At 49.6% G+C, this 26,136-nt stretch overlaps 12 protein-coding genes across 12 annotated transcripts; 6 read left to right on the top strand and 6 right to left on the bottom strand.

Moving 5' to 3' along the window:
* Positions 1-113: 113 nt before the first annotated feature.
* Positions 114-1,409, top strand: N7447_003033 (uncharacterized protein; the record flags this gene model as incomplete). Its single annotated transcript, XM_057227308.1, has 1 exon — positions 114-1,409. One exon carries the CDS (start codon positions 114-116, stop codon positions 1,407-1,409), a length of 1,296 nt encoding a protein of 431 aa, XP_057091324.1.
* A 1,099-nt stretch (positions 1,410-2,508) lies between these two features.
* N7447_003032 (uncharacterized protein) lies at positions 2,509-2,940 on the top strand (the record flags this gene model as incomplete). Its single annotated transcript, XM_057227307.1, has 1 exon — positions 2,509-2,940. One exon carries the CDS (start codon positions 2,509-2,511, stop codon positions 2,938-2,940), a length of 432 nt encoding a protein of 143 aa, XP_057091323.1.
* A 249-nt stretch (positions 2,941-3,189) lies between these two features.
* Positions 3,190-3,708, bottom strand: N7447_003031 (uncharacterized protein; the record flags this gene model as incomplete). The annotated part of the gene is made up of 3 exons (XM_057227306.1): positions 3,190-3,399; positions 3,459-3,531; positions 3,584-3,708. 3 exons carry the CDS (start codon positions 3,706-3,708, stop codon positions 3,190-3,192), a joined length of 408 nt encoding a protein of 135 aa, XP_057091322.1.
* A 216-nt stretch (positions 3,709-3,924) lies between these two features.
* Positions 3,925-5,734, bottom strand: N7447_003030 (uncharacterized protein; the record flags this gene model as incomplete). The annotated part of the gene is made up of 5 exons (XM_057227305.1): positions 3,925-4,538; positions 4,594-5,030; positions 5,087-5,264; positions 5,351-5,495; positions 5,549-5,734. 5 exons carry the CDS (start codon positions 5,732-5,734, stop codon positions 3,925-3,927), a joined length of 1,560 nt encoding a protein of 519 aa, XP_057091321.1.
* Positions 5,735-7,296: 1,562 nt separating this feature from the next.
* Positions 7,297-10,231, bottom strand: N7447_003029 (glucan 1,3-alpha-glucosidase ROT2; the record flags this gene model as incomplete). Its single annotated transcript, XM_057227304.1, has 2 exons — positions 7,297-10,088; positions 10,150-10,231. The coding sequence occupies 2 exons, from the start codon at positions 10,229-10,231 to the stop codon at positions 7,297-7,299; spliced, it is 2,874 nt and encodes a 957-aa protein (XP_057091320.1).
* Positions 10,232-11,237: 1,006 nt separating this feature from the next.
* On the top strand, positions 11,238-12,059 carry N7447_003028 (Nucleoside diphosphate kinase). The gene is made up of 5 exons (XM_057227303.1): positions 11,238-11,280; positions 11,358-11,388; positions 11,471-11,618; positions 11,672-11,802; positions 11,861-12,059. The coding sequence occupies exons 1-5, from the start codon at positions 11,258-11,260 to the stop codon at positions 11,987-11,989; spliced, it is 462 nt and encodes a 153-aa protein (XP_057091319.1). The 5' UTR covers positions 11,238-11,257; the 3' UTR covers positions 11,990-12,059.
* A 105-nt stretch (positions 12,060-12,164) lies between these two features.
* Positions 12,165-12,797, bottom strand: N7447_003027 (uncharacterized protein; the record flags this gene model as incomplete). Its single annotated transcript, XM_057227302.1, has 1 exon — positions 12,165-12,797. One exon carries the CDS (start codon positions 12,795-12,797, stop codon positions 12,165-12,167), a length of 633 nt encoding a protein of 210 aa, XP_057091318.1.
* Positions 12,798-13,223: 426 nt separating this feature from the next.
* On the top strand, positions 13,224-15,359 carry N7447_003026 (methylenetetrahydrofolate reductase (NAD(P)H) MET12; the record flags this gene model as incomplete). Its single annotated transcript, XM_057227301.1, has 2 exons — positions 13,224-13,313; positions 13,374-15,359. The coding sequence occupies 2 exons, from the start codon at positions 13,224-13,226 to the stop codon at positions 15,357-15,359; spliced, it is 2,076 nt and encodes a 691-aa protein (XP_057091317.1).
* Positions 15,360-15,684: 325 nt separating this feature from the next.
* N7447_003025 (tRNA-ribosyltransferase family protein) lies at positions 15,685-17,218 on the bottom strand (the record flags this gene model as incomplete). Its single annotated transcript, XM_057227300.1, has 3 exons — positions 15,685-15,859; positions 15,912-16,914; positions 16,993-17,218. 3 exons carry the CDS (start codon positions 17,216-17,218, stop codon positions 15,685-15,687), a joined length of 1,404 nt encoding a protein of 467 aa, XP_057091316.1.
* A 218-nt stretch (positions 17,219-17,436) lies between these two features.
* On the top strand, positions 17,437-18,160 carry N7447_003024 (bifunctional thymidylate/uridylate kinase; the record flags this gene model as incomplete). Its single annotated transcript, XM_057227299.1, has 2 exons — positions 17,437-17,584; positions 17,637-18,160. The coding sequence occupies 2 exons, from the start codon at positions 17,437-17,439 to the stop codon at positions 18,158-18,160; spliced, it is 672 nt and encodes a 223-aa protein (XP_057091315.1).
* A 39-nt stretch (positions 18,161-18,199) lies between these two features.
* Positions 18,200-19,456, bottom strand: N7447_003023 (structure-specific endonuclease subunit SLX1; the record flags this gene model as incomplete). Its single annotated transcript, XM_057227298.1, has 2 exons — positions 18,200-19,163; positions 19,218-19,456. The coding sequence occupies 2 exons, from the start codon at positions 19,454-19,456 to the stop codon at positions 18,200-18,202; spliced, it is 1,203 nt and encodes a 400-aa protein (XP_057091314.1).
* Positions 19,457-20,552: 1,096 nt separating this feature from the next.
* Positions 20,553-25,976, top strand: N7447_003022 (uncharacterized protein; the record flags this gene model as incomplete). Its single annotated transcript, XM_057227297.1, has 5 exons — positions 20,553-20,906; positions 20,963-21,947; positions 22,005-22,096; positions 22,148-24,813; positions 24,863-25,976. 5 exons carry the CDS (start codon positions 20,553-20,555, stop codon positions 25,974-25,976), a joined length of 5,211 nt encoding a protein of 1,736 aa, XP_057091313.1.
* Between the last annotated feature and the right edge of the window lie 160 nt (positions 25,977-26,136).

Genomic DNA, 26,136 nt, shown 5'->3' with positions numbered 1-26,136 from the left:
ATCGTCGATTCAAAATAAAAGACTTGATCTTCTACATTTTCCGAAACAACCCAAGTGCCCTGGTGCCTTTCGTTCGATTTCGCTAAGCGTTGATCTCTCACAAACATCCAAAAATGAGCAATAATCTCAGCCAGACCGCGAAGGAAAGGGAGTTCGAAGAGCGTGAACGTCAAATCCGAAGGCGAGAATTGGACCTTGACTTTGAAAAACATCAGCTGAAAATCAAATGCGACACAGCTGGGCTCGAAAGGCGTGAGCTTAAAATTGAACAAGACAAAGTCAAGCTCAAAAGCCATGAGTCTAAATTCAAGGAAAAAATGAAAATGCTCGACGAAATTGAGACAGACTTCGAGAAGAACGGAGCCGATATAATCAGGCTGGCGATATCCAAGCAGTTTAGGCGTGGTGTGCCAAGCACGAAAGAAAATGAACTCAAATTGAATGGAGATACAAATGCCCTTCAGCGATGTCGATACGAGCGGTATGTCTATGAACAAGAGCTCGACGTGAAAGAAGATCGCCTGGCGGCGTTTCTCGACACGGAGACACGACTCCGAGAGATTGCTCAACGGGAACTATGTTTGAAAGAACAACTGGAGCAAGATCCAACAGTCAAACAAGAGCTCATTGACGCACAAAGAGAATATGGCCGAATTGAGCACGAGTGGTTGGTGATCCGGAATTCCTTCTCCAGTACATCTTTGCAGCGAGCTTTTGAGCTCTGGCGCGGGACCCCCAGATGGTATATGCATCGCGTTCTTCGGGAGGACTGTGCCGAGAGAGGTGGGTGCTGTGGGCGTGGGTGTGAATGTTGCCTTAGTCGCAAACTCGACTTGACTCGCAAACGCGCAGCTGGGCACTGCACTGTCGAATGTGGTTGTTGTCAGAAGGCTCGTGGATATGACCTGTCCGAGGAAGAAAAAACGAACTTTTCGATACGATACGCGGTCTCTCAGGATAGTAAGAAGGACATCGAACTCAAGGAATTCCAAGTGAAGAAACTCGAGCTTCGAAACCTCGAACTTCAAAACATCCAACTGCAACAAATGTGGGGTAAAAACTCAATGAAGGACAATGTAGTGCGGTATGAGTTCTCTGAGGGCGGATTTGCGGAGTATGAACGCTATATAAACGGAGCTGATATCAGCGACAATGAAGCTGAATTCACCGACGATGAAATTACTGATGAAATTACTGATGAAATTCCCGAGGAGGAGGATCCTTACTATCGTCGGATCTCTCTGGCTTCGATCTGGGGATTAGTAGACGGTAACTTCGAGGATCCAGTTGACTTGATCGACGAAAAACCCTATCATCCAACATGGAAGAATGACGCTTGTGACGAGCAGTCATTCGCCCTTGTCAGCCAGGAGGAAAACAATTCGATGATGACAGAAACGGATTGGTAGTTGCTAGACCACAATGATCTGATGAGATGGCCATGTTTGTTTTTGGAGATAATGGGAAGCCATTTGTTAACATGGCTGGGAATAATGCTGGAGCTTAACTTGCTAGCTTTGAAACACATTTCTTTATCTTGCTCACCTCTATTGCCAAACATAAAGTACGAGATGTTAAGTATGCCTTTGTGCACTGGGATATGGAACCCTCGGAATGAAAGCGTGTTCGTGAAGTCTTCCTTTGAGAGTTTCCGTGAGTAAAACACATTTCAACTACGATTGATAACCTTCAAATGCTAATCTCTCACGGACAGCTGCACCTTGCAATTTGATCTGGGACAAGAATGACGGTGCTCTGCGTGCCACTTATACTCATTATGACCTTAGGTGTTTGACCAACATATCACTACTGGTGTTTTATTTTTTTGGGTTTCGGGATGCAATGCCTTTCAAGGCTAAAAGAGATTTCGACGATGAAGCTTTTTGGCCAGATTTCGATCTTGCTAGGCCACTCGAGAAAAAAAATCAAAAAATAAGGGATTGAAACGGTGATATCTCGCAGTGGCAACCTTGATTTAATGATTGAATCATCACCGACATCCTTTAGATTATAATAAAGTAGCTAGTTAGACCCGAGTTTCTGTAGCTCTACAGTCAACGTTATATAATTTCTTTAATTCATGTTCGATCCCCTACTCTAAAGAGCCCTTAGCTTTACCTTACTAGGCAAAATCACTGGCGAGATCAATCCATACAGCATACTCTATACGTCGTGATACCCTACACCACATATAGCTTAAGTTTGATAGAGTCTACTAATAATCGCTATGGTTCGTAGTCGCGTGCCCTTCAATTTTTTTTTTAGAAGCTTATAGAAATATTCGAGCATGAACACCAAGTCATTCAGGCATTTGCGTAGAATTTTACCCTTATTAACACGATATAGGCAATCTTGGAATGTACGGAGTAGACGAGATGAGAAGTGGATCTAGATCAAAGTGGGGACATCAAAACTCCCACGCGTCTTTATCGCCAACCTTTTTTTTCATAAACAAACACTACGTCCGAAAGACTTTCTGACAATAAAAACCACCTTGAACCACACATCATGATGCAAGAACTTCCAAACTATCCACAAAACCTGCTGGACAGAGTCAGCGCAGCCCAGCACAATCCCTCCGATCCCAACGCTAAATACGTCTTCCATGTCATCCACAGGAATGACGACGATATGTCCGCGCTTGAGGAGATAGACTCCGAGGACGAGGATATGGATTCCGAAGATGACAGCGAAAGACAACGCACCTTCGACACCCTTGCCGAGGCCAACAGCGCTGCTTTGGCTCTTTTCAGAAGCATGTACTTGGATTTCTTTGGTCAAAAAGAAGATATGTCCAATTGGTATGAGGAGGGAACCAGTGAAGAGAAGCAGAATGAAGTGGTGTGGGAAGTCAATGGTGACGGGGAGGTTTCGTTGAAAGCCCACGAAACCGAGGATGGGATGACATATGAGATATATGTTTCTGCCTCAAAAGTCTAAGGATTCTGAGATGGAACGCGGAAGGGGGAAAGGAAGGGGAAAAGCAAAAGTAAATCTTATTCTCATTGAATATTTGGTTGCGTACAAAGCTTCTTGATATGGGGAATTTCATGTTGAGAATCAATAGTCGCGACGCATGCAACACAACCCACCGAACCCAATCACCGTCATGGCTTATAGAAGGATCAATGAAATTAGAAATAGGCAGTATGGATGGAACAAGGCTCACTCATGGTACGCGGGGTTTCGTCACCCTGCCTGGAGTGACAGTGAGCCCAGGGAATTCATCCGGCATTTTCTTCTGATATATGTTAGTTGTCGCAAGTTGTGCAGGGATGATAGTCTCACTAGGTGGTCGCGTTTGATATGCACGCGGAGCTTCACCACCTGAGGGTCGGTGGTACTGAGAGCATCGAACTTAGGGCAGTAGGGACATTTATACGCGCAGGGAGGAATCGTCTAAGACCAACGAGTATTAGTATTGGATGGGAATGAAAGATTTGGGCATTTCCACTCACAATGACTGCATGGTCCATCGGCCATTGGCTTGCCTGGTGGTCGTCACAAGCGCAGAGCTTCTTGTTCTTTAAACTAAAAGAATCGGTTAGCCATAGTCAACATCCTGATCCATAGCGATGCTTACAGCCATTTGGTTGGCGACACATCCCTGCTGGCCTTCCAATAATGACCATAAAGCCCATAGTAAGGATGCTCGAGGGTTGTTACAGTCGGTTGGGACTCCGACGGGGTTGGCACCGCATCGGTCATGGTGGCGTGACGGTGATAGGTGGATGTACTTCTGAAGGGTAAAGTGTTGTGATAGTTTACCTGACTCACAGGTAGGGAAGCAGAGAGAGAACGGAAGGAACCCAAGCAGGAAGGTGCGTCTGATATGGGCTGACACGTGCCTAGCCTTTATATATCCCCCAGAGTAAAGACTTGTAATATCAAAAAACCATCATAAATTCATTCCCATCCAATTATCTACAACACATACTTGAACAGCGGCGACTTGTCTCCCATATCGAACAACTGATCTTCAGTGTAGTTGATCCTCGCATCATCTGCAAGCCTTTCCTTCTTTGCATTACCCATCTTGTAAGTCCATTCAAGGAACAAAGCAACAAAGAATCCAACCCCACCAAGTGCCAGACTGAGTCCAAATCCAGTTGGGTACTTGGGGCTCTCTGTCTCAATATACATGAAGCTGCCCAGTATACCACCCACATTGCCGACACAGTTTACAAGCGCGATACCCATAGCCCGTCGGGATGCTGGGGCAATGTTGTTTGCGTTCCAAGATGCAGCTCCGGGTTGGATGGGGTAAATACCAATGACAGACAGAACAACTGCAAAATATGCCACTCCTTTCTTCTCTTCGAGGGCTCCGTTCAGGGACATTATGATCGAATAAGCTACCACGACGATGACCATGGGAATGCAGACAAATGGCATTCGCCAATAGAAGCGATCGGAGAAGCGTGCAAAGATGATAGCAGATATCGCACCAGCAACGTATGGAGGAGCTGAAGTGAGCTGGGCGTTGGTGGAGCTGAAGCCCATAGCCTTGGTGATAGTCGGCATGGTGAACTTGGTACCTGAGTGCAAAATAAATTAGTCCAATGTCTCGGATAAGATTTGAAGGACTGGTACCATAAGACAAAGCCGATTGGCAAAACAAAAGGTAGCCTTGCACGTATATCCTCCAGTTCGTCAGGACAATCTTGAGGTCTCTCCATTTGAACCCATCCTCCCCAGTACTAGTTCCTCCTTGCTTGATGAACATTGAAAGCTCCAGGTAGCGAATCTCATCGGGAGATAACCAGCGCTTGGACAAAGCCGGGGTGTCGATGAGGAGAAAGAAGCATACAATACCTAGTGCCACACTAGCAAGGCCTTCCAGAATGAAAATCCACCGCCATCCCTCAAGCCCAGCAATACCGTCCATCTTGGCAATAGCGGCAGCCAGCAGGCCGGAGAATGCACCGGAGAGCGCACTGGCACAGTAGAAGTATGAAATACGAAGCGCCAATTCCTTAGGCATGTACCAGTAGGAGCAAAGGTAGATAGCGCCAGGGAAGAATCCAGCCCTATAAAGCAAAACATTAGCGCGGGTGGCAAATAGTCGTTGATTAGGATCACTAACTCAAAAACACCAAGTAGTACTCGAGTGGCCATAAGACCAGCAAAGTTTTGAACCAGGCCTGTGCATGTCATGACAATACCCCAGGTCAAGACAAGAAGACCAAGGTATACTGAAGGGCGCTTGAACTTTTTGAGTAATATGTTACTGGGAACTTCCAGTAGGACGTAGGGAATGAAGACTATATACACGAAAGTCAGTATACCGCGCGCTCACAGTTACGAAGAACTAGACCTGCTGGGTACCGGCCACAAGAAACGAACTTACATATAGAAAGCACAGTATTATACTGCAACCCAGTCATATTGAGATCTTGGACCATGCCTTCGATTTTAGCATTTCCGATATTCGCACGATCGATATGGCACATCAGGTACAGCACTGCGAGCATGGGGATTAAACGCTTATCGACCTGGATAGAGGATTAGCTGGATATGATGTGAATTGGTGGTCCAGTATTCCCACCTTATGGAAGGTCTTTTTCCGTTTCTCCTCCGGATAGTTGTTATAGAAATCTGCATCGTCGAGAGTCAAACCGACGACACGGAAGTCTCCAACTTGAGTAACGAGCGAAGGCTTGGGGATGTCTTCGATATGAGAAGGTTGATCGACGATCTCGACATCGTCTTTCCCGATAGAACCGCGGTTCATAGCTGCGGATTATAAGTAGTATGCAACTTTGTCTACTTCAAAAAAGACCAAGCTCGAGGGATATTCCTGTAGATATAGGGTCTCAAGAGTACAAGCAAATCAACCAAAAAAGCAGCGCGACAAAAAAAAAAAAGGGACTATATAAGCTATCTAACTAGTTACATCATATCGGATATCCTAAATAGAATGGCGGAATAATTTCAGATCCCATTGTCTACCCCAGTCTTAGCATCTACATTCTCCCAAGAAATGCGGGGAAGCTTGGCCATTGAAGGGCCGTGACCCAGTTTCCAATACTAATTTGTATGCTAGACGATCTATTGGAACGGCAGTGGTATTTGCCAAGGTGAGCTTGTCGATAGACATCCAGTCAGAGAACGATCTGCGGCGGAAAGCACAACGTGCGGGGTGGATGTTTACTCCAACCTTTTATCCGGGTCATTCTCCGGGCCATTGTCCGGGTCTTTCTCCGGTACTTGCTCCGGCTTGGATATGTGGAAAAAGGTTGGAAATAACAGAGAACCGCTAGATCGTAGGAAAAGGAAACTAGTTTATGACCTATTATATTATTGTCTAAAGAGACTGCTGTCAACAGAAAGGAAGTTCTTCAGTGCCCATGGGAGGGTTCTACCTAGAAGGCATATGTTAGCGTAGCATGATATACTCAGTATCTTGTCTTCTCGTCAAGGATCATGTCTCAAGAATAAAAGAGATCGACATCAACCTGGTGGAAATTCATAACATTCTATTGGTGGAGAATGTAGTCATGCACGAGCCGCAGCATAATCAAGGTCATTAGATTCCACACACGGCTTGAGCTAGTTATTCGGCAAATAGGCTCGCATAGCCCGTTTGGGAAAAGCCGATGGGGAGATCACAAGCCTCTCGACGTACGATAAAAAAGCATCATACAAACCCTAAACCAACTTAGTGGCAGTTAATTTACAGCATAGTCCAAGGCGAAGGCATAGCCAGAACAGTCATCACTTTTCGTCTCTCCCCTCGTTACATATTTCAATTCCAAGACAAGCTGGCGGGTCTTTTTGCCGAACAACTCGATCGGTGGTCGTGACTGTATAAAGTACCCCGCATACGCCTTCTGTAAGTGTGCCGGACAATTTCCGGGCGGACAAAGAGATACGGCGCAGCGCTAGTTCCTGGAGGGCTGGAGGGGCCGGGAAGGAAGCCAATAAGCGTATAGAAAAATACATTTAGGACTGTCTTGATACCAAGCACGAGGTTGAGTCGTTTGCACAGAAGGTGGAGGCCGCAAAGGCGCTGCTGCGTTCTCAGACTGGCATATCTTACTGGTAGATTGTGGGATGTCGAAGAAAGCAACTACCCACCTATGGGATGAAGTCCGGTGCCGACTTGTTGATATGTTCCCAGATGACCAAAAGGGTAATCCTCGATAGGATGCCGTTAGATTTGTGGAGGGGTGTTTCCTTCCCCCAGCAAAAATTTTTATATAAAGAACCAAAAACGCTGTTCATGCAGGCTTATCAACTTCCAATAATGTGAATATGGCATACATGTACTGTGGGAGAAATGAAATATATCGCTCAGAACTCGATCCGCCATGCCTTTCCAATGGCAACATTGGGCTTCTTCACCACAACATAGGATGCCTTCCCACCCTCCTGCTCGTAGAACTCCAACGAGGCCTTGGAGGCCGACTTCGCTCCATCTTCAATGACAGTAACGCTATCTTTAACCTTCCATTCGGCGGGAGGGTCAACGAGTACCACCCGCTCTACCGTCACACTAGCCATGGTCTTGAGGTACTCAGCGGTCTTGGGTCCCTTGATTCCAATGTCCTCTGACGACAACACCGACTCGCGGTAGTTGAAGCGGCGGTGAATGTAGGCGCCACGCTCGTAGTCGAATGTCTCGCCATCATCCACGTACAAGGTGCCTTCTGCCTCGCTGTTCTTGTCTAGCGTAATGACCAAGGTATACGGATCCCATCGCATAAGGCCGGTGCTGCGACGAGGACGGTCCTTGCGGGGGATAATGTGACCACCCTGGATCAACACAGGCACTTTCTCCTCTGGCGCAGGAACGGTGTGTTTCTTACCCGCGCCCTGGTAAACAGTGAAGTCGAAGTAGTCATAATACTTCTCGTCGTCGGCGATATACACCTCTGCACTGTGAGTGTTCTCATGCACAACGGGCTTCACGAGAATACCTGTGGATGCAAGGTACAGCTGATCGTCGATGGCGAATCCTTGCTCATCCTCGGGGAACATGTAGTACTGAGGCCGCACAATTGGCGTACCGTTGACGGAGGCTTCATGGAAGGCAGTGTACCAAGCAGGCATAAGTTGATATCTCAGGCGGATTGCCTGAGCGATGTACGACCGGTGCGGTTCGCTGATCAGATACGGCTCGCGACGACGAGTATCAATGTGAGCATGCGCGCGGAAGAATGGATACCAGATACCTGTCTGGTACCAGCGGGTTAAAAGGTCCTTATCAGGGTTGTGGAAGAATCCTCCGACATCTGCACCGGCAAAGGGGAAGCCTGCAATACCGTTGGTCAGGACCATGGGGATAGAAGCTCCCAGGTGGTCCCAGGTAGCCTGGTTATCCCCAGTCCACATAGCAGACACCCGCTGGGCCCCAGCGTAGTATGAGCGCGTCAAGATAAATGGCCGACGCACCTCACCCTTCTTGCGCTCTAGCATTGCTTTGTAGGTGGCGTTCAAAAGGGTGAGGCCATTAAGGTTGTGAATATCACGATGTTCCCAGTTCCCATGGTGCAAGTTGTCCTTGGGCATGGTCATGTCAGGCCCGTTGAAAACAGAGGGTTCATTCATGTCATTCCAGATGAAAAGATTCTGAAGCGATCCCTTGAATTTGTCAAACTTGTGCAGGGTGGCCCACCAGGCGTGTGCAGCGGGGTTAAAGCAGTCGACCCAGTTCGAGGAACCTGGCCAGCACCACCCATCGTATAGCTCGCCATCCTTGTTCAGCACAGCGAGATTTTTGCTTCGAAGTTCCTCGGAAACAAAGTACTTGTCCGTGTTCTTAATGTGGGGATCGATCAGAACCACAAGCTTTCGCTCAGTTTCATCGAGCTTGTGCTGCATACCCTTGGGATCAGGGAACGTGAGGGGGTCCCAGGTGAAGTATTTTCGGTCATCGGTATATTCAAGATCAAGCCAAATCACATCGTATGGAATCTGGTACTTGTCGAACTTGGCGTTGACTTCCTTGACATCCTCGTCTGTAACATAGTTCCAACGGCATTGGTGGTATCCAATGGCAAACTGCTGCGGCAATTGTGTATATCCTGTGAGTTCACCATATGTTTTACTAATATCATTCGGCGAGGGCCCGAGGAAGACAAACAGGTCAATCTGACCGGATTCGGACATCCAATGAGTCTGGGTGTCTGTCTTAGAGCGGGCACCCAAGGCAAGGGGGTTGGAGGGGGCGGTTGATTTGACGATATCGATCCAAGTTTCCGCTGCATTAAGCCAGAAGACACCGACGGTGGAGCTCTTGCGGTGGGCTTGCATCAACGGGATGGCTCCGTACAAGGTCATCGGGCTTTCGAGTTCATACTCGAAGACATCCGAGTTATACAGGCGATAAGGGTTCTCATGGTTGCCAGGTCCACCTCTAGTCTCCTTGAGCGAGAGGGAATCTGCATGCTCTGGGATACCGAATACATGACTATAACCGGGGAAGGTGATATCAAGAGCAACACTCTCTGGGCCACGTGGCTTTGAGTCAGTATTGCCTCCAAATGTCTCTTCCCACCAGGTGCTCTCGTCCTCGCCGGATTCGTCGTCTTTGTCTACCTTTGGTCGCCAGTGCTCCAAGTTCAAGAAGCCTTGGTGGTTCAATTGAACATGGGTCTCTCCGTCTCGCTGGAATTCGACACCAAATGGTGCGTGGCGAACGATTGCTTGGAATTTGTCGCCCGGTCCGTATAAAATGTTCGTGAATCCAGTTTCGCTTTGAGCATTCAGTGTGGCCGACTTGCTGACTTCCAGACCACCCACGATAGTCCATTTTTCAGTTTCATCATATCGCTTCTTGTTCGCTTGGCTGTCATGTCTAATTTCAATGTCGCCCTTCATCCGCTTCTCTTCATCCACAACAATGCGGGCGGCTCCCGATTCCAAGAAAGACACCGTGAGAGGTAGCCGGACCTTCTCATTGGTAGTTGTTGTTTTGACAATGACTCCATTAAGGATGCCATCTTTGAAATGTACGGTAGCGGGGTCAAGTTCGTAGGGTGAGCTCCATGAAGTGCCCTGGGAGGCGTTATCGGCGTAGGCACGGTTTCGTTTGCAGAACCCGGACTGCTCGCAAGTCTTGAAATCCTGGTGTTTAACCGCCACTGTTCGTACCATGAGAGTTAGCTTTCTGTTATCTCGCAATTTGGCGACAGACAGCCCTACAACTGGGGGCGACAATGCATCCGAGGAGGATAACCAAGGAGAGCAACATTGCCCAACGGGGCGCAGGTAGACTCCTGGCCATGGTGAAATAAATAGTATGATCAATCAGAGACCCTCAATCTCCGACAGAATGGCGTTGGCTATCAATGATTGACCTGCACCTAGAGGTGGAGATGCCGTCAACAGAAGCTACAAGCTGGCCTGAGCTGGGGTAAGACACCTCAGGCAACAAGGCAGCCATGATAGCTTCTAAACAGCCAATCAACTTGTTTTGCCTTTGAACCAATTGGTGTCCACGATATGAACTTCCTACTACTATTATATTGTACATCTACAAGTCCATAGATGAAAATATCTATTTGTGTTGCTTCAAGTCTCGATCTGGCTCTACCTCGGCCTCTACCATAACAACTAGCTGTTTGCACAGTATCTAGAGGTCAAAAGTCGAAAACAGCGATCCTCTCTAGCAACCACTGACCATTCAGAAGCTTGCAAGAGATTAGTCCACCCTTGGGGTAGCATTTAAGTGCCTCCAGTAAGAACTAACGGAAGCGTTTCAATTTTCCTTGCTAGATTTTAGCTCGCAGAGCTATATATATGTACCTAGGTGAGCAAGATAGTACCTCTCAGTAGTATAATGGGTACAATCTCCTTCCTCGGACCGCACCAAAGAATCAAATATCTCGGAGTTTGAAATATAGAGCCAGTGCCGGAGGTTAGGACCAGTGTGATAGTGCACATTGAGCTGCAGCTGAACTTCAAGGGAAACAGCTGGACACGGGCTAGATGTGAGGTATTATCCGATGCTAGAGACCTTGGTATGGTAGATGGAGTGCCCGGATTGGAATTAAATTATTATTTTCGAGTTAATAAATATTTTTATCATGGTAGTTGGATGAGCGTATGAAGCAAAAGCGTCTATACAACTTTCCAAGCTTTCAACGGCAAGGTCCACTCATTGCCTCAGAAATCTGGCATCAACACCCCTCCTTGCCCACCAATCAGCCCAAGTGGGAGGGCCCGAATTTTTTAAAAGCCTCTATTTAATCTTCCCCTCTTCCCGCTCTCTTTTCCTACTTCATCCCCGAATTATTCAAATACATTCAAGATGTCCGCCAACCAGGAACAGACGTATGTCAAGACTTGCCCTCAATCCCCCTTTTCTATTGCCATTACTCGTTGCCGGTCAAGCTAACCAATTGCTCTAGTTTCATTGCCATCAAGCCCGATGGTGTCCAGGTACGGACGCACGATACGATCCCTCCATAACGGATCTGGAGTATTTTACGGAATTGAACGACATTTACTGACTTCCAAACAGCGTGGACTCATTGGCCCCATCATCTCTCGCTTCGAGAACCGTGGCTTCAAGCTCGTTGCCATGAAGCTCACCTCCCCTAGCCAGGAGCACCTCGAGAAGCACTACGCTGACCTCGCCACCAAGCCCTTCTTCAAGGGTCTCGTCGCCTGTTAGTTGCCTCGCCCAAACCGTTCCGCAAATCATACACTAACACAGCTCTAGACATGCTGAGCGGCCCCATCTGCGCTATGGTCTGGGAGGGTAAGGACGCCGTCAAGACCGGCCGTGTCCTCCTCGGTGCCACCAACCCCTTGGCTTCCGCCCCCGGTACCATCCGTGGTGACTTCGCCATCGTAAGCAACCCCCTTGATATTCTATGGTCGCGTCCTTTCATACTAACAACTTCATTAGGATGTCGGCCGCAACGTCTGCCACGGTTCCGACTCCGTCGAGAACGCCAAGAAGGAGATTGCTCTCTGGTTCGGTGCCTCCGAGGTCCTCAAGTACACCTCCGCCCAGTCCGCTTGGGTTTACGAGTAAATTCCTCGTCTTTAAGTAGACTGGTCGGGCGGACTTCCTTTTCGGATACTTCTAGCATAGAATAAAGCAGCGGTTATGAGGAAGAAGTCCAATGGCTTGGAATAATACACAATATACAAATTCATATACTCTATGAATACGGTTCTCTCTGGTATCACAGTAATGCTCAACTAGCTCAACCTCTGCGGAAGAGCCGCCTTGCTAAGTTTGCTGTCGGTGTAAAGACCGACCTTGCAAACCACGGTGTCGCCCAAACACTCGCTGCCAATCGGGCTGGCAACAATGCTTTCGTGATTGCATAAGCCGTCGCAAATTCCAGCACCAATCGAACCCCTGCTTGATCCACTGTCTTCTCACCAGTGATTTCATGCTCGGCAACAGTATTCACGTCGGCCTCATCCACCCAACCTTTCTTTTTCAACCAACGGCCGAAACGCGCAACTCCTTCGTCGAAGGCATTGGTCTTGCCTGTCTGCGATGCAAGGTCCGGCATCCAGGCACCATAGTGAAATGCGCCAACCAACCCAAAGAGTGGAAGAATAGCGGTGATTTCGTGAAGTATTAGGAATGATGTGATATGTGTAACCGGCGCTCCAAGTAAGGGTGTAGTATATGTGCGGAGAAAGCGAGGGAGGCGATCGTTGAACCGGCGCAAGCGAGAGCGAGAGTCATTAGGGCTCGAATGTGACGACTTTGGTGGTTGTGGAGCAGAGGGAGTGGAAATGCTTCGTCGCGACGCATGCGGTCTAGTGTTTCGAGCTGTTTCGAGACGGAGATAGCGAAGAAAGTTGGGTGGTCTGGAAGCCATGTTTTCGTGGAGGAATTGGCTAACCAGCGGAGTTCAAACAGAGAGATTTTATATGTTCAAAAGAGAATTGTCCCCCGACAGCCAATATACTGGAAGGCAAAATAGTCAAGTTAAGCTCGTCGATCCCGATATAAGTTGGAAATCACCTCGGGACGATGATCTGGCTGAGTCATCTCTAGCGCTGCCACTTTTTTTTCTCTAGCTCTTCGGGATCAAGATATAGTCCCTCCTTGCATGGAAACAGTATTTAAGCCTTTAAATCCATCTGTAGTGTATTTGTCGTAGACCCTTATTGCGCGATGGCCACTCGGCAGCTGTAGATATGATCGTTCCCGGGCAGATGGTGACATATGGTCCACTTTTGCCCGAATCCTCTCTTCTTCATCCAACCCCTCCCATTGCCGACCCATACACCCAGAGGACGCAATGGAGAAGAAGATCACCGAGAAGATCGCGGCTCTGCCGCCAGATGCCAACTACTTTTCCTTGGAGTTCTTCCCTCCAAAGACCCGGATGGTGGGGGTTACCCCGCGTGCTGAACGCATCGTGAACATTTGCTAATGAGGCCTACTATAGGGTTTCGCCAACCTGTCCGCGCGTCTGGAGCGGATGGCTCAAGCACTCCGTCCCCTGTTCGTTACGGTTACTTGGGGCGCCGGTGGTAGCACTGCAGCACGATCGCTCGAGCTGGCAGAAGTATGCCAGCGCCAACTGCAGTTGACCACCGTCCTGCACCTGACATGTACGAACATGAGCCGCAAACTGGTGGATATGGCTCTAGACGAGGCCAAGGTTCTCGGAATTCGCAATATCCTGGCCCTGCGAGGAGACCCGCCCCGCAGCGAGGAATATAACATGCACGGAGAGGACGACAGCAACAAGGATTTCACTTTTGCCGTTGATCTCGTACGGTATATTCGCCAGACACATGGCGACTACTTCTGTGTTGGTGTTGCCGCATACCCGGAGGGCCATCCTGCCGACACGTTCCAAGACGTCCAGGATCCAGTCAGAGATATACCTTACCTGGTTGAGAAGACATTGGCTGGAGCAGATTTCATCATGACCCAGCTGACCTACGACATCGAAGCTTACCAGAAGTTCGAGAATATGCTTCGCAACCATGAGTCCGGTGCTTTCAAGACCATCCCCATCATTCCTGGCTTGATGCCCATCCACAGCTATAAGATTCTGACGCGGGTGACTAAGCTCAGCCATGTCACGATCCCACCTCCCATTGCCAGACGTATGGAAGAATTGAAGCACGATGACGACGCGGTCAAGCGTGCGGGTGTGGATATTGTTAGCGAGATTGTGGGTGGCATGAGAGACATTCCTAGCCCGGGGCCGCGAGGATTCCATTTCTACACCTTGAATTTGGAGAAGACAGTATCATTCATCCTGGAACAATGTGACTTGATTCCGGCATTCTCGGATGCAGGAGACCTTGCTATCGAGGATGATCCTGCGTCGATTCCACTCGATTTCCCTGGACGTGCGTTGCGAAGACGCCGTGCGTCTTCTATCAACTCGCAACCCCACAATCGCGTCATTGTGGATAAGCTATCTGCCCACGACTCATCACATGCCTCCGACCATGAAGCCCGTGCAGACAGCGCAGGAATGCCAGCACTCCCGCCAAACCGCAGCACCACTCTTCTCATCTCCGAGGGTCTTGGTGCTCTTGGCAGGGAAGCAACATGGGATGACTTCCCCAACGGACGATGGGGTGATGCTCGCTCGCCTGCCTTTGGTGAGATTGATGGCTATGGTCCCTCGCTTCATATGACTGCCAACTCCGCGCGTAGGCTATGGGGTCACCCGGTGGACGACAAGGACATGAGCACGCTTTTCCGGCGCCATGTCTCTGGCGAGCTACACATGGTTCCGTGGTCAGAGGGTGGTGCTGAAGAAGATGGTGAAGGATTGAATGCAGAGACTGAGCTGATTCGACCGGAGCTGTTGAAGCTCATTGATGGCCGCGGATGGTGGACACTTGCCTCGCAGCCCGCCGTGAACGGTGTACGCAATGACCACCCCATCTTCGGATGGGGTCCCCAACGAGAAGGGTTCGTCTTCCAGAAGCCATTTGTCGAGTTCTTCTGCTCGAACAGCGACTACACCAACATCCTGAAGCCAATATTTGCTAAGCACGGCCACGACAAGCTCACCTGGTTCGCGACAAACATCAAGGGCGATTTCGAATCATCGCTCCCAACCCAGCCTGCTGATATGGAGCTCGATGACCTTGGTGACAACCCCGACAGTGTCAACGCTGTTACCTGGGGTGTATTCCGCGGCAAGGAGATCGTCACCCCAACCATCATCGAGGAAGTGAGTTTCCGTGCTTGGGGCGAGGAGGCTTTCCGAATCTGGGACGAATGGCGTCGCATTTACCCCCGCGGTTCGCCCACTGAAACCTACCTGGACACAACCAAGAACAACGCTTGGCTTGTGTGTGTTGTCGGCCAGCAGTTCGGTGCCGGTACCAAGCGGGGCTCCAAGGAGGAGGAAGACGAGGTCAAGTGGATGTGGCGGGTTTTGGCGGGTGAGGATGTTTAAGACTGGGTCTTCAGATTGGGTCTTCTACAAATCGGGATAAAGAATATGCCCTGTATCAAGAAGGGTTCTTACGGTTGAAGGTTTAATGAGGGCAAGCCTGGACATATGAACTATGAATGGCACAAAATATGGATTTCTGTATACTAGTCTTGACCCCATCCCATTGAGATGAATATTACGATCATGCGTGTGCTCCTGCTTTTATATATGCTTTATGTTGGTTGATATATTTCATACGCCAATTGCTAAGCAAATGCTTCTATAAATACGCACCGTTTCTCATGCAAGCGTTTCCCAGAGGCGATCCTCACTGGCGCAGGCATAATCACAGCTTCTCGGCAAAACCGTGTTCCTCCAGTCCGCTCGCGTCGGTGTCCGGGGTAGCAATCTCGGACTGGGACTCGGTGAATTTCTGTATAGCATCCTCAAGCCCGCCCCATATTTTGGGCATGCGGCGGGGTTGGTTAGGCCCGTTGGCCGGGAGTTGGTATCCACGTAACCTGGGAAGATTGTTAGTTTTGCGACAAAATAACAAATTCGGAATTGACATACCTAGGACCTGCCCCACTACTCTCTGGCATCGATGAGGCGTAAACACGAGCAAACGTCTCAACGTCCTGATCAAAGGACCCACGTTGAATACTCTCCCGCACTCCGGCGAAGAAGGTATCCATGACGTGGAAATTATGGACTTGAAGGAGCGCCCAAGCGGTCATCTCTTTGGCAAGTAGGAGATGGTGGATATAAGCACGATGGTAATTCTTGCAGGCATAGCATTCACATCCCTCGCCCAGCGGAGATGTATCTGTAGCGTGGTCTCTAGTCCACAGATCGATGCCCAAAGGCAGAGGCTCGGACTTGCCCTCTTGTAGGGCAGCTGGAGCGGGGAAGACGAAGTCCATCGCGATACCGCCGTCTGACGATGCGCCTAGTAGAGGCGTAGTCAGAAGATCTGCTCCGAGGGATATGTCACGCAGAATAGTGTGCGGAGTCTCGGGCTCGCTGAAGAGTAAACGAGGAAGGTCTGCCAATGATTCTGGGACGAATCCTAGTGACGCAGACTGATATAGCGCAAGGCCGGAGATATCCCATCGGAACTCGCTCTCCAAATCATCCAGATAGAGGGACTGCTGCGCGTTATCGAGAGGCAACACCGGTGCAAAGAATGCGCTCTTTGACTTGTCTTCCTCTGCGACACCGTTCCCATAGAGCTGCTCCAATGCTTCTTGAGTCCAGGCATGTGTCCGATCAACCATTCTCGCCCGCCTCTTGGATCCGGGCTGCTTATTAGCCAGGTCCACCATACCAATTGCAATATCCGGTCTGAGCTTTTGAATCGACTTCACATAATCCGTCGCAGATAACTGGGTGAAGCCTACTGATGTCAGTAGCGCGATGGAAGTCGATGTGTTCGCGGGAGGACATGGGATCGGAGGGAATCGCCGCGGGCCCAAGATCAAAGGCATATCATCGGCCACACATATGAATTTCTTCAATGGCGATTCATGATTTGCGACGGGTGTCTTGTATACGGGGGCGTCCTTTTTCGCGATGACTTAATACATGCCATGGGGTGTCAGTTATGTCCAGAGCAGATTGAAAACCAATCATAGATATGTAGTATTCCGCTTACAATCTTCCAATCCAGCATACAAGCTGTTGATCTCAGTGTGGTCGCGCATCACATCGTGCGCAACATGTGGGACTGTGCCCCGCGAAGTGAGCGGGACATGGTGCGGCGTCGCGAGGGTCTTGCGGCCTGGAATGGCCAACCTGCCTACTCGGGGCGCAAGGACTGGAGCAGTGGATGACAGAACACTGAAGGTCATCGCTGGGGACGCGGACGTCGCTTGGTCCATGGCGTTAGTGGTTATTGGAAGACCGTGTTGGGGGCGCGGCCTGGATCTTGTTCTTATCGGCTAGGAGAAATTGGATTTCCCGATAAACATCGCCCTCACTATCTTCCTTCAGACATATTCGTTAGGCTGTTTTTCATATATTTAACCGGAACTGAGGATCTGATCTACAATTCTCATCACTTCTACAATCTAATCATACCCCAACACTTCGGTCAATTATGACAAGCACATCAGCGCCGCCAACGCGACGCGGAGCTCTCATTGTTGTCGAAGGACTCGACCGCGCTGGCAAATCGAGTCAGTGTGAGATGCTACGGGATTCGCTCTCGCGGCAAGGGCAAGAGGTTAAATACATCCGATTCCCAGGTACTTATTTGCTCGGATATTGTTAGTGCCATTGGTCTAATAATCTCTCTAGACAGAACGACGCCCATCGGGCAATTGATTGATAGCTATCTACGCGGCACATCGCACCAAGACGATCACTCCATTCACCTTCTTTTCTCGGCGAACCGGTGGGAAATTGCGAAGAGCATTGAAGAAGATATCACGAACGGAACAACGGTCATTGTAGACCGCTACTCATATTCTGGCGTTGTCTACTCCGCTGCGAAAGCGAACCCCACACTATCATTGGAGTGGGCATGGCAGCCAGAAATAGGCCTACCGCGCCCGGATATCTGCCTATTCCTTAGTATTTCGCCCGAGGAGGCAGCAAAGCGCGGTGGGTTCGGTGCTGAGCGATATGAAAATGAGGCCATGCAAACCCGTGTGCGGGAGCTTTTTCGGACGATCTTCGAGAAGCAGCAGGATGTTTCCATTATTGATGCGGGGAAATCGATCGATGAGGTGGCACAGGAGATACAGGATGCTGTAGCTGGTTGCATTGCGCGTATGGATGCGACGGGCGCATTGAGGAAATTGGAGCCTCTTGCAAATTAGTGAATAAGAAATAAGACAAGGCTTGGTTTTGCTTGGCTCTCATTCGATGAGTTCTGCGTCATCCCAGTCGCTGTCTTCAATCACTATCTCGAGTTTTGATGGAGGTTGATTCGAGCGGTTCTCCTGTCGGCCCTCGAAATCAGATTCGGATTCTATGTCGACTTCCTCGAACCAATTTGGCCCGAGGTCGTCTTGGCTCGGTTCTTCTGGCAGTGACTTTGGTTCAATGGAAAATGACCGAGGTCCTGAAGATGCCTCCATGGCGGCGGACTCTTTGCGAGCACGTTTCCCTTTCTTTCTTAGAATTGCGCGCGCTTCTTTCTCTGCCCTGTTGCGGAAGCTTAGCTCACGCATCATTGTCACCCACTCTATGGTATTCCCACACGACGGGCAGGTCCCTTGGGTGGGTACCAGGAGGTCTGGTTCGTTGGTCACGTCAAGGAATTTTGTAGAAAGACATAATAAATGACTCGTGCCGTGGCAATTCGGATGTGGACACACTACTATTTGTTCTTGGTCTGGGGAGATCGACGCTTTACAGGCCGTGCACTGTAGATCCTCTGGGTCTTCCAGCATGAACATTGACTTTTCGAGATGATCTTCAATCCTGGTGTAGTCAATTGATAGATTGTTAATGCTTCCAACGGGTGCGAGTTCATCGTCTTTTCTGACATCAGGCGCCGTTGCAAGGTTGGCTCCATCTAGAATAACCTTGATATTGTCGGGTAAGTGACCATCAACACGATCATTCCAGGCCCGCCATGCACGATAGACATCGGCACAAAAGAAACGAACTCGTAACGGCCACGAGGAGAAATAAGCCGAGCGAAGTAGGGAAAGCAAATCCTCCAAATGCGCCACTAGTGATCTCCTAGCCCGCGCCTTGGGTTTCGGTTTCGGCATTCCCGTCTTCGCATTGGCATTGGCCTTAGCTCGAGGTTTGGGGTCCAAATCATCTTCGGAATCAAGATGCCGGGATCTTTCCGGGTGTTGCCAAGCCCATCTACTCGAGATGAGAAATTGAGCGATGTATACAAACAATGCACATGCGACTTACTCGAATTGCAACGCGCCGACTCTGCTCGTGAAACCCTCTACAACAAGGGTCATTTCCCAGGGGCGTAATTTATCTCTGGCGGTTCGCTTGGCCCCACCTTTGGCGACACCATTATGTTGAGGGAGCCGTCTGATCGGGTTTGGCGTCGAGCCGATGTACAGTGAGGCGTGTCGAACGGATGAACGGAGGAGATAACAACAATAATATGCCGGGATTGGTTTGGGATTTTCAGACTCCATGGTGTTTGATTTGGAGAAGTTTTGCATGCTTTTTTTCACATTGATATGTTCAATTCAATGTTGTAGGCTTTGTCAAGTCCTTGAAATTAGCTCTGCCTATCGAATCCGTGCGGGTCCTTAAACGGTACCGTATCTATAGATACATGTGAATATACACCGGATCACATGATAAGTATTTTTTTCCCGCTCAAGGGGAAATATAATTTGAGTCTAGGGATATTAGAAAATCCATAGGAATTACTATGTGTACTCCGTAGTTAAGGGATATGTAAAGAATGACACAGGAAATCTCTATAAATATGCAAAAAAAAACAATAAAAAAAACAATAAAACAGTAAAACCCTATCTGATAAACATTTGAACATATCAGAAAAACAAATAAAATACATATTTAGATTGAAATCAAACGGTCTATACGGGGTACCCAGATAGTATCGCGCTAGAGACTATCCGAGGCTCATCTACTCCGTACTCCGTATGTCACAAGACTATATACTAGTACGGTGTAATATTGGGCTCCCATACAAAATAAAGGGACACCGTATGATGTTCCCCCGTTTGCAGCATTGCAGTATAATTACCAAACTTTCAAGTGGAACTCAGGGCATAAGCGGTACCTGAGCTCAGATTAAGTCATTATTACAGTATCTCCTGTACCGTACTGATCGGTACCATCGCGGCTGGGTTCGAGGTCCCCCAGGGTCACTCATTGGTTCCTTTTTTACTGGCTGGCCACACAAAAGGGACCTGGCGGTACTTCTGGAGTACCACCCCAGTCGATCTGTACTGCACATAATCTTCCTCCACTCTTAAGGTTTCTATCCCATCTATCCTTCTTTCCTCTCTACGATTTGGGCGTCTGTTTTCTTATATCGCCTTTCGCCCGACTTTTTCTTTCGTTTTTCCTTCTATCCTCTAGCCTTTGGTTTACCGATCCTTCACCATTCGGCCATATTGACAGGACGCCGGCAGCCGCCTTTCCTGATATCTACCATCACACCCTGCCTGTCGCATAACAGTCATTGTTAATCGGATTTCCCTCGGACCGACACGCTCAATCCAGCATATTTCCTAATCGTCTGTCCAATTTCGAACAATGGGAGCTCCGGCCTCTGCCGGGGCGACCTCGACGGCCGCGGAAGGCCAGCCGACTCGGTCCTCAAGCACTCATCCGTCGCACTCCCACAACGTGCCCCTGAGCGCTCGCAGGTCCACGCCTCTTGACTTGTCCACTGTGGAACGACGTGGACAACCGAACAACCCCAGAGAGCCATCTAAGCGCATCCGTCCTCATGGTATCCCAGAAGCCCCGACTTTTCGCCCAACGGAGGAAGAATTCAAAGATCCGGTGGCCTACATTCAGAAGATCGCCCCAGAGGGAAAAAAATATGGAATTTGCCGAGTGGTTCCACCAGAGGGCTGGCAACCGACTTTTGCAATCGATACAGAGGTAGGAATACTCCTTCATCGCTTCCCGCGCATGATCACACCTGACAATGGAAACAGCGATTTCACTTCAAGACTCGTCGACAAGAGCTCAATTCGGTCGAAGGAGGTAAGGACACGCGTTCAGCATATCAGGCTGCCCTAGCTGGTAGGATCACACCGCAGTGCGGTTCTAACCCTCATTCAAACATAGGAAACCGCGCGAACATGAACTATGTCGATGGACTTGCCATGTTTCACAAACAGCATGGTACTAACTACAGCCGACTACCCAGCGTGGACAAGCGACCCTTAGATCTCTACAAACTCAAAAAGGCAGTAGAGAGTCGTGGTGGGTTTGAATCCGTGTGCAAGACGAAAAAATGGGCAGAAATCGGTCGTGATCTTGGATACAGTGGCAAAATAATGTCTTCTTTGTCCACTTCGCTCAAGAACTCCTACCAGCGCTACTTGCAGCCATACGAGGAGTACTTGGCCCGGGCCAAGCCTGGTGTCCAACAACAGCTTGAGCTTGAGCATGGTGGTCCATACACCCCTTCGCCTCTACAATCCCCCTTGACTCACAAGCCCATGATGGACGAAAATGGCACGCCTTCTAAAGTCCGTGATGACACTCCTAGCTTGCCCCGAATGGCCGCCTCACATACCCCAATGGCGTTTACTCCTGTGGCACATACCCCGATGGCACATACCCCAATGGAAAAGTCCCCAGAGAAGCCAACGCCCCCCATCGAACCTACTCCTCCCCCTCCTTCACGCTCAGCGGCCGCAGGCTTTACTCCCGTCAACTCCGGACTCGGTGGCTTTACCGCTGTCAACCACTCCCCTTTCACCCCCGTGAACAATGGCCCACCAATCAAGCGGGAGGGAGAGAACGGCACGTTGACACCTAAGGTCCCCTCCGAGCATGCTTTCATTTCTACTCCTGTACACAGTCAAGATGATGAGTCTATGAAGCGTGCTATCAGCTACGAGGACAGTTCTCAATGCGAAAATGGCGATGACGATGATGGAAGCGGTCGACGCAGCAAGCGTCTCAAGAAAGGTACACCATTTTTTGCTCTCAATACTCGAAGCAAGTCTTGTCTAATCTTCCTTCTAGATTCCCTCCCAACAGTTGCGGGCTCTCATATGTCCCTTCTTCGCCCAGCGCCGGTCAAATCGCGCAAGGATGGCTCCCAGCCAGCTGGAGAGGTAGGCGAAGGTTCGTGTTAGCGTTTGATTCATACACTGATTCAGGAACAGAAGTGCGAGACGTGTGGCAAATCGGATGATCAAGGGATGATTCTTGTATGCGACGGTTGCGAGCTTGGATATCACAAAGCGTGTCTCGATCCATCCACTACCACACCATCGGAGCACGATTGGCACTGCCCCAAGTGTTTAGTCGGCACAGGGGAATTCGGATTTGAAGACGGCGGTGTTTACTCACTCAAACAGTTCCAAGAGAAGGCTAACGAGTTCAAGAAGAAGTACTTCGCTTCCAAAATGCCCTTTGACCCGGTTCTCAACACCCATCGGCGCGAAACCGAAGATGACGTGGAGGCTGAATTCTGGAAGCTTGTTGTTGATCTGCATGAGACCGTTGAAGTCGAGTACGGCGCAGACATCCATTCAACCACGCATGGAAGTGGATTCCCAACTATCGAGCGGAATCCCCTTGACCCATACTCTTCAGATCCTTGGAACCTGAACGTGCTTCCATTCTATGGAGACTCGCTCTTCCGTTACATCAAGTCCGATATCTCTGGCATGACCGTTCCCTGGGTCTATGTGGGCATGTGTTTCTCTACTTTCTGCTGGCATAATGAGGATCACTACGCTTATTCGGCAAATTACCAACATTTCGGTGCTACCAAGACCTGGTATGGAATTCCAGGTGCCGATGCAGCGGCCTTTGAGGCGGCCATGCGCGATGCAGTTCCGGAGCTTTTCGAAGGCCAGCCCGATCTTCTTTTCCAGCTTGTCACCCTGATGCCACCAGACAAGCTTCGCAAGGCCGGGGTCAACGTCTATGCGGTTGATCAGCGAGCTGGCCAATTTGTGCTCACGTTCCCACAAGCATACCATGCCGGCTTCAATCATGGCTTCAATTTCAACGAAGCAGTCAACTTCGCGCCTACAGACTGGGAGCCATACGGTGCAGCAGGTGTTGAACGTCTTCAGAACTTCCGCAGACACCCATGTTTCTCCCATGATGAATTGCTTCTTACCGCTGCTGCACGTGATACCTCTATTGCCACTGCCAAGTGGCTTGCGCCAGCACTAGCAAGAACCTGCGCTCGTGAACTGAGTGAGCGGGCTGCTTTCCTATACCGGCAAAAGGAAGTGTCTGCCCGTACCCCAGGCTTTGGTCCCGACTCCACGACAGACGATGCGCAGCCGAGATTCGTAGTTGTGAATGAAGACCTCCCCGAGGATGATTACCAATGCCAATATTGCAAGGCCTACGCTTACCTCACTCAGTTCCGTTGTCACAAATCAGGCAAAACGGTCTGTTTGTCGCATGTGGACACCTATGACTGTTGTGGCGAAACTTTTGCTCAGAAGTTGTGCGGCCCAGGACATACTCTCCGTTATCGCATGAGTGATGACGAATTACAGGGACTTGTGCAGAAAGTCCAAGAACGGGCCAGAATCCCTGAGGCATGGTCCGAAAAGCTCGACAAGACCCTGGAGGATGAACCGAAGCCCCAGCTTAAGGCCCTTCATAACTTGCTCAATGAAGGTGAGAAAATCCCATACCACTTGCCAGGCCTTCAAGATCTTGCGGCCTTCGTCCAGCGTTGCGATAAATGGGTTGAAGAAGCCAACTACTACATTACCCGGAAGCAGCAAAACCGGAGAAAAAACGAGAAGGCTTGGCGCAGAGGAAGCACCAAGGCGGCGCAGCTGGACGATCGTGATCGCGAAGTCCGCAGAATTGAACATATCTACGCCCTTCAGGCAGAGGCTGATAAACTTTCGTTCGACTGTCCACAGATGGCGGCGTTGGAAGAGAAAACCCGCGAAATCGAGAAATTCCAACAAGACATTAATAATGCCCTCATGCATCCGCACACCCGGCCTCTCCAGGAGATTGAAGAACTGATCGAACGCGGTAAAAACTTCAACGTGGAAGTCCCGGAACTGGAACACCTAGAGCAAGTCTCCCGTCAGATCAAATGGATTGAGCAAGCTGCGCGCAAACGAGACCAGTACATGACCCTTACCGATTGCCGGGAACTTGTCGCTGGTGGGGAGCAGCTTGGCCTCTCCGATACCAATGAACATTTGGTTCATTTCAAGGAGCTTGCTCGCCATGGTGATGCATGGGAAATGAAAGCCAAGGAATTAATGTCTGTTGAAGCCGTTCACTACCAGCAATTAGAAGCTCTCTCTGCGCAGGCGTCTCGTTTCCCAGTTTCACCCGATACCCTTGCAGCCGTCGATGCTATTTTGACCAAGCAGCGTGAGGCGCAGAAACGGATCCAAACTCTGTATGAAAAGAGCAAGGATGCGGAGATGAAGAATCGGCCCAAGTACAAGGACATCCGTGACCTCATGGAATCTCTTGAGCATTTAACGAGTCGACCCATCGGGGCGATCGACTTGGAACGTGAACAAAAACGCCACGAGGACTGGATGAGAAAAGGGAAAAAGCTATTCGGCAAGGCGAACGCTCCTCTTCATATTCTGAGATCCCATATGGAATATGTCGAGAAGCGAAACTCGTATTGCTTCGACCTAGAGGACAGTTACCGACCGCCTGTGGAGCCTTCATCTCGAGACAATTCGCCCGAAGGCTTGCTTGAGAATCCTGGCAATCCCAATAACATGTGGGGTCCAAAATCACGAAAGCGAGATGTGTTCTGTATTTGCAGGCACTCTGAAGCAGGAATGATGATTGAATGCGAAGTCTGTCACGAATGGTAAGCCAACAAACCTTCATCTTGTGGTTTAGTTTACTGACCTATGTAGGTACCATGGCAAATGTTTGAAGATCGCTCGGGGGAAACTGAAGGAATTTGACAAGTACACCTGCCCAATCTGTGATTGGCGTCAAAAGATTCCGCGCGATGCTGCTCGTCCCAAGCTCGAGGATCTGCAAGATTGGCACGCGGAGATCGCAACTTTGCCTTTCCAGCCCGAGGAAGAAGAGGTTCTCGAGAGTATCATTAATCAAGCGACAGCCTTCCGCGATTTCCTGCATGGCTTCACTAATGCTGCCTGCACAACGACCGAGGAAGTGCCTACCTTGATATTTTACCTCCGCAAAATCGAGGGCGCCGAAGTTCTTCTCACCTTTGAGACTAATTTCTTCCGGCAGGAGATACACAAATGGGCACCCGTCGCACCGGAACCCCCTCCAATTCTGGAGCAATCTCTATCAACACGAAAGCCGCGACCGACCAAACAACAAAAAATAATGGCTCAGCTTGGGGTGAACCGTCCAGAGGATCTTCCGGAGCATCTCCGCCCCAAACACATTGGCGTAACGAAACGGAAATCTGTTGATGCTCAACCGCAGTCGGTTTCCAGTCAACCTGCATCCATGCAACCAGTACCACCGACTTCTAGTACCGGACAACCTCCTAGCACAGGCCCAACATTGGCTCAGATGGCAGACCCGAACACTGCACCATATCCCTTCTCGGCGAACTATTCTTTGCCTGCGAGCGATTCCACACCCGCCTTTGCACCTACCTCCTCCTCAGCTTTCCTCCCCCACGCAGCCGCTTCTCAGTCCCCTTCGTTCCTGCCACGCTCTCCTCCCCAGCCAGATCTGGAACCCTCCCTTTTCAGCCCTCCGCGCTTTGGTCACGAACCTCAGTTTGCGAGCAGCAGCCCTCGTCAAAACCTGGATGACGTATTCGCAGACTTGACCAACCAAGAGATTGACCCTGAAGCTGAGAACCAGCCCATGGACAATACACATGCTAACGAGGCCCTGGAGGCGCTCGTGGTCAGCAACGGCAGTAGTCAATCAGCTTCTGTTCAAGGGGAATTGGTTCAAAATGGTGAACCTGGTGAACCGCAAGGTGAGCCCAAACTCGACAGCACCAACGGGGACCTTGAGGACGAGGAACTTTGACCGAGTCTCGCTTTTGCTTAATGAATCTTTTGCCTTTATTGAAAACTTGACCACCGTTTTTTCGGTCTTTGTTTAGTACCTTCTGATTGTTTTCTTGTGTCGTCTTTAGTCTTGTGTTTACTCGCCCCTCCTATTTTCTATTTGCTCGGATCAATTTTAA

Source organism: Penicillium robsamsonii, assembly GCF_028829455.1.
Source record: "Penicillium robsamsonii strain IBT 29466 chromosome Unknown utg000001l_segment0_segment0, whole genome shotgun sequence".
In the NCBI taxonomy this organism is placed as follows: Eukaryota; Fungi; Ascomycota; class Eurotiomycetes; order Eurotiales; family Aspergillaceae; genus Penicillium; species Penicillium robsamsonii.
The sequence above is the reverse complement of the archived record's forward strand: the minus strand, read 5'-3'. Positions and strand labels throughout refer to the sequence as shown.

Bases quoted from the DNA above. Each gene is read 5' to 3' on its own strand.
- N7447_003028 (XM_057227303.1), top strand. From the start codon at position 11,258: ATGTCCGCCAACCAGGAACAGAC. The intron at 11,389-11,470 runs GTACGGACGCAC...ACTTCCAAACAG, and splicing joins TCAAGCCCGATGGTGTCCAG to CGTGGACTCATTGGCCCCAT. The intron at 11,619-11,671 runs GTTAGTTGCCTC...ACACAGCTCTAG, and splicing joins CTTCAAGGGTCTCGTCGCCT to ACATGCTGAGCGGCCCCATC.